The sequence below is a fragment of the Lithobates pipiens genome, unplaced genomic scaffold, assembly GCF_037356315.1.
Source record: "Lithobates pipiens isolate NorthernLeopardFrog02 unplaced genomic scaffold, aLitPip1_a1.2 Scaffold_30, whole genome shotgun sequence".
Classification (NCBI taxonomy): Eukaryota; Metazoa; Chordata; class Amphibia; order Anura; family Ranidae; genus Lithobates; species Lithobates pipiens.
Window position 1 is genome coordinate 42,967,545 of NW_027507791.1, and position 6,835 is coordinate 42,974,379.

The following is a 6,835-nucleotide window of genomic DNA, read 5'->3' on the forward strand; positions in this document are numbered from 1 at the left end:
TCCCAGAAAAGTGGAGGTTGACTCCGTATTAATGGCCATGATTTGGTATTGGGAGGCCCAAGAAGCTGATAAAGGTGTGGTAGTCTGTGGTCTGCAAACTACTGACCACCCGTATGGACCAGGGTTCCATGGAACTCTAATGTTCCTCCAGAGGCTGCTAGGGGTTTCTTGAGAAATTTCTGCCTCTCGGATAATTTCCGACTGACACCATCGATCAGTGGTTATAATTCCTGACTCCAAGCAAAGCAGCGCAGGCGTGGCGTGTGTACCCTGAGCGCTGATTTTTAAGATAAAGGGGGAATTGTGGGGGGGGGGGGGGGCAGAAAAAAAAGTGTCTCTTTGCCCCTCAACCACAAATATAAAGAAGCTCCAACTGCCACAAAATGTGTCTCGACTGTGTGACTGTATTGCCTTTCAACCACAAATCTAAACAAGCCCCAACTGCCACTTTTGCTGGACAGCAAAAAAAAATGTGTCAACTGTGTGACTTTATCAGCCCCCCAACCATAAGTATAAACAAGCGCCAACTGACACTTTTTCTAGACAGCAAAAAAAAAATGTGTCCATTTTTGGTGACTTTATTTGCCCCTCAACCACGAATCTATACAAGCCCCACCTGCCACTTTTGCTGGACACCAAAAAATGTGTCAACTGTGTGACTTTATTGCCCCTCAACCATAAGTTATAAACAAGCGCCAAATGCCACTTTTTCTAGACAGCAAAAAACGTTTCTCAACTGCGTGACTTTATTGCCCCTCAACCACAAATCTAAACAAGCCCCAACTGCCACCTTTGAAGGACAACAAAGAATGTGTCTCAACTGCGTGACTATATTACCCCTCAACCACAAGTATAAACAAGTGCCAACTGCCACTTTGCTGAACAGCTTGGTCTGTTAACCTCTTCCTTGGCTGATGGTGACTTTAGTACCCCTCAACCACAAGTATAAATAAGTTCCAACTGCCACTTTTGCTGGACAACAAAAAATGTGTCTCAACTGTGTGACTTTATCACCCCCTCAACTACGAATATAAACAAACGCCAACTGCCATGTTTACTGGACAATAAAAAAAAAAATGTGTCTCAACCGTGTGACTTTTTTTTTTTTTTTTTTTTAAAGATATTTTTTATTAAACTTTATGTCAACTGTGTCAGTTTATTGCCTCTCAACCACAAGTATAAACAAGCACCAACTGACACTTTTCCTGGACAACAAAAAAAAATAGGGCTGGTGATGGAGACTACAAGCTGCCATTTCAGCACACACTACACATACACACACATACACTACAACTACGCATACACACATTACTACACATACACACTACACTACACATACACACACACACTACAACTACACATACACACTACACTACACTACACACGGTCTACTGTTGTCACCATCTGGAAACCCGCACTATCGTCGCTGGAGAACAGATAGATGGGAAGTGGCCACAAAGAGGATGCAAGAGATCAGCACTGCTGAGGTGTAACAAAAGAGGGAAAAAAAAAAAAAAAAAAAAGGTTGAAACGATTTTATTGAAAATAAATAAATAAGGAATAGTTGATGATCCACAGAGCACACTCAGGGACATACAGACACACAGCACATCTACTGCAAGGAATTTCAATGACTCAAAACTTCCATCAACTTTTAGATTTGAATTAATGATTGTGATGGGAAAGAAAAGACTCCGGAAATAATAATAATCGGATAGAAAGTGAACAGATTTGTCCAGATTGACAAAATAGAGAATTTGTATTATTTTTGTATCAATACAAAAAAACATTGGTGAGACTGAAGACGATCCCTCTGTGTGTGGGCAGAATCTCCCCGTATCCCGGCTATGTGATCACCCCTATAGCCATGTGATCCCCCCTATAGCCATATGATCACCTCTATAGCCATGTGATCTCCCCTATAGCCATGTGATCTCCCCTATAGCCATGTGATCTCCCCTATAGCCATGTGATCACCTCTATAGCCATGTGATCTCCCCTATAGCCATGTGATCTCCCCTATAGCCATGTGATCCCCCTAAGCCATGTGAGCCCCCCTATAGTCATATGATCACCCCTATAGCCAAGTGATCCCCTATAGCCATGTGAGCCCCCTATAGCCATGAGATCCCCTATACCATCTACAATCACATCTCTGTCTTACATTGTATCACCAGCACAGAGAGCAGGGGGCGGGGCCGGTGACGTCATCACTCCGCGACTCCAGTCCATGTGCCCAGTTCCTGGATAGTGTGTGCTGAGAGGTAAGAGGGGTGCAGGAGGGGGCGCCGAGCTCTGATCACCTCCATTCCCATCACACTCCTTCCCTCAGCCCCCCCATAGTGTCCCATGGAGGAGGCTGGGAGCCGGAGATACCCGCATAGCCCTATAGAAGGGGGAGCAATATATCAGATGTACAATACTATACAGAGATCTATGGTACTAGAATACTGTACAATACTTAAATATATATATATATATATAACTATAATACTGTACAATGCTATATATATATATATATATATATATAGCGCACTGTACAGTATTTTATATAATTGTACAGTATCTATATATAGCATCATATATATACATATATATATATATATATATATATATAGAGAGAGAGAGAGAGAGATATAACTATAATACTATACAATATATATAGTTATATATAGCATTGTACAGTATTATAGATATATCTATATATAACTATATCATTGTACAGTATTATAGTAATGTGTATATATATATATATATATATATATATATATATATAAACTATAATATGCTATATATAGATCTGTAGTACTATTATACTGTACAATGTTATATTATTAATACTACAGGATTTATATAGCGCCAAAAGTATACGCAGCACTTTACAACTTGAGGGTAGACCGTACACATACAATGCACTTTAATACAGTAGGAATCAGAGGGCCCCGCTCATTAGACCTTACTGTTTAAGAGGGTTAGAGCTATAGTGCTATAATACTGTACATATATTATACATATATAGAGAGATCTTTAGTACTATAGCATAATACTATATTGCTGTACAATACACTATATATATATATATATATATATATATATATATACACACACTATATAGCCAGTACTATACTACTAATGGGCACAGTAGGTAGGGAGACCCTGGAATTCGGATGGGTACCCTCATAATGGGCAGACTCGGGACCCCGGTGTATTTACCCTTCTAGTATGTTATGGAATACGATGAACGCACTATGTCCATGAAATGCTGAAGACGGGATGCATGTTGGATATAATTCTTTATAACTTGCTCATACAGAAGTGGAGAATGTTCTATTTGGGGAGAAATTATTTTTCTGCCATATCATATAAGAATGTTTTGCTCTCTCCGTGTCCCTCTGTTGGCAGTGGCCCCTCAGGACCTTCTTATGAATGTGGCCCCTCCTTGTGTTTATTTTAGGTCAGGTTTGGGACAATAACCGGGCCGTGTTCCCTGGATTCACAGAAGACGGATCACGATGGGGACGGAAGAGAAAAAGAAGAAGAAAGGGAATGACAAGAAAAGACAGCAGCGGGCCGAGGGGAATAATTTGGGGTCCGCTGGACAGGGGGAGGGGCCGCCAAAGAAACAGAAGAAAGCGGACAAAGGTCGTCCGTCACAACCCGCCGATCCATCCACAGGGCAGAGCAAGAAAAGCCCGCCTGAAAATCCCCTCCCCCGCCTGGACCCGAAGTCGGTTGGATATTTCCGCAGAGTGGGGGAGACTCTTCAGCAAGGCTTTGGCTCTGATGAAGACAGGAGTAAGGAAATCTGCTTTTCTCTTTCATGAAATGATGACAGTGGTGTTTAGTTTGTAGACGGGTCCTCCCAAAATCTGTATTCTATAAAATATCCATGAGCCATTACCAAGGGGAGGGAGGCTTCTGTGATTGGCTCACAACCTAGAAGGCCACGACAAGATGGTAGATGAATTACAGATGGCCTGTTGCAGCCAGGAGTATGGCTTAAAGCCCAACTTCAGGCTATATTTTTAAAGCCTGCTGCAGTATGTCTTCTCCACCACAAGATGTCCTCAGTCTTCAAAGTTAAATGAGCATTCTATTATCGAAGTCAGAAGATTGAGGACATACTGTGAGTGCAGGGAGTCACAGACAAACCCCTCGGGGTCCAGGAATGACCACTCCCCCCCGGCCCTTAAGAAGCGTCACCATTGGGCCCTGCACTTTTAGTGCATTGATACAGAGAGTGGCGCTTACATCACCATGTCTGCATCATTAAGGATCATCCACCCCCATCCTGGAAAGGATCCAAAAAGGACCTTGTTTATCACATGACCTGCCTTACGACAAAGGGAAAAAAAATATATATATATATATATATATATATATATATATATATATATATATATATATATATATATTTTTTTTTTAACTGATGCAACAAATAAGGGGTCTTTAAAGTGAATGTGGAAAATGATATTGTTACTGTATATTGTGACATGTCAGGAATTCATTTATGCAGACTTGTAATGGTACTGGCATGTGCACTTTAATATGAAGACAGGGTAGGGGAAGATTAATGCTTCATACAATTTGCTTTGAATGATCGCGGTAGATGGGCCTTATGCTGCCTCTCATTCCCCACAGGTCTGTTTGTCCGGAACGTCTTTAACGAGGTGACGGGTAACGAGTTGGCTCTGGCCACCGACATGTCTGGCAGTCTCGTCCTGCAGAAGTTGCTCGCGGTGGCCACTTCCTCCCAGCTCTGCCAGCTCCTGAAGGTCCTCAGCGGGCATTGGCAGGAGGTGTGCTGGCACCGCAGCGGGGCGCATGTCATGCAGACGGCACTGCTACAGTATCCTCGTTTTCAGAGCCAGGAGAAGACGGAAGATGAAGAGGAGGAAGAAGAAGACGGAGAACCGGGCCCCGATCTGGAGGACCTCATATTGAGTCTGTGCTCAGAAGTGAAGGGGAAGTTTATGCTGTACAATCAGGACACACATGGCAGTTTCATCGTACGGACTTTGTTCCAGGTGCTTAGCGGGACCATCCTGAACCTGGAGACCAATAAGAAGGGAGCACCAGGACTGACCGGTACCGTATACACTGTGCTGGGAACTACACTCTCTGCTTCTGGGAAGGGGATCCTGTATATATGTGTGTATATATATATTCTCGCTCTCGCTCTCTCTCTCTCTCTCTCTCTCTCTCTCTCTCTCTCTCTTCATTTCTTCCCCCCTCTCTCTCTCTCTTCATTTCTTCCCCCCTCTCTCTCTCTCTTCATTTCTTCCCCCCTCTCTCTCTCTCTTCATTTCTTCCCCCCTCTCTCTCTCTCTTCATTTCTTCCCCCCTCTCTCTCTTTTTCCTCTCTCCCCTATTCCTTCCTTCCTCTCCTTTTCCCGTTCCTTCCTCTCCTTTTCCCGTTCCTTCCTCTCCTTTTCCCGTTCCTTCCTCTCCTTTTCCTGTTCCTTTCCTTCCTCTCTTGCCTTTTTCTTCTTTCGCTTTCTCTTTTTCCTCTCTCCCCTATTCCTTCCTTCCTCTTTCCTTCCCTTCCTCTCTCTTAACTTCCCTTCCTCTCCCTTTCCTTCCCTTCCTCTTTTGTTCCTTCCTCTCCTTTTCCCATTCCTTCCTCCTCTCTTCCCTTTTCCTCCTCTCTTCCCTTTTCCTCCTCTTTCGTTTTTTCTTTTTCCTCTCTTCCCGTTCCTTCCTCTCTCTTCCTGTTCCTTCCTCTCTCTTCCCGTTCCTTCCTCTCTCTTCCCGTTCCTTCTTCTCCTTTTCCCGTTCCTTCTTCTCCTTTTCCCGTTCCTTCTTCTCCTTTTCCCGTTCCTTCTTCTCCTTTTCCCGTTCCTTCTTCTCCTTTTCCCGTTCTTTCCTCTCTTCCCTTTTCTTCCTCTCTTTTTCTTTTTCCTCTCTCCCCTATTCCTTCCTTCCTCTCTCTTAACTTCCCTCCCTCTCGCTTAACTTCCCTCCCTCTCGCTTAACTTCCCTCCCTCTCGCTTAACTTCCCTCCCTCTCGCTTAACTTCCCTCCCTCTCGCTTAACTTCCCTTCCTCTTTTGTTCCTTCCTCTCCTTTTCCCATTCCTTCCTCCTCTCTTCCCTTTTCCTCCTCTCGCTTTTTCTTTTTCCTCTCTTCCCGTTCCTTCCTCTCTCTTCCCGTTCCTTCCTCTCTCTTCCCGTTCCTTCCTCTCTCTTCCCGTTTGTTCGTTCGTTCCTTCTCTCTCTCCCCTCTATTCCACTTTCTGTCTTCCTCACATCTGATTCTCTTTTGCAGTGAGTTCTGAATTTGATGTTCCGGACACTTTTCTGAAGCAGCTGCAGGAGCTGAGCGGATTGTTTTGTGAAAACATTGGAGGTGAGTACTCCTCTCCTTTCCTTCCTTTCCTACTCCTCATCCTGTTCCGGGGCTCATTTTTTTATTTATTTTTATGTCCTCCAATTTCCCCCCAGTCTGATGCTCATACCCCCCCCCCCCCCCCCCCCCCGATGCTTGACCTTCTCAACTTTCTCCTCCCTCTTCTCCTCAAATCCCATTCTTGACGAGTGCTCATTATACTTTCCTCTTCCCATATGTCCCCACTCCCCCTTTTCATCCTAGTACCATGTTCACACCTTTCCTGCTATCCCCCGTCTGGAGCTCGTTCTTCTCTCCCCACCCTTTTCTTCACATTCTCTAGTCCATTGCTCATTCTCCTCTCCCAGCCCCAGTCTGGGGCTAATTATTCTCTCCTTTCCCCTTCACTCCCCCTTCCCCCCATCCCCCTTTGCCCAAGTCTGGTGCTCTCTCTTTAAAGCTCCACCCACCCAAGACCAGCGATCCTTTTCTCCTCTCTCCCTTACCCA

General features: G+C 44.3%; 1 protein-coding gene across 1 annotated transcript in view; it reads left to right on the forward strand.

The window, feature by feature from the left end:
* Positions 1–2,185: 2,185 nt before the first annotated feature.
* NOP9 (NOP9 nucleolar protein) overlaps positions 2,186–6,835 on the forward strand; it is a gene marked incomplete in the record, with an annotated part of 9,174 nt that continues 4,524 nt past the window's right edge. The window contains 4 exon segments of the mRNA XM_077464100.1: positions 2,186–2,264; positions 3,455–3,795; positions 4,642–5,088; positions 6,267–6,347. Coding sequence (XP_077320226.1) covers positions 3,513–3,795; positions 4,642–5,088; positions 6,267–6,347 — 811 coding nt within the window.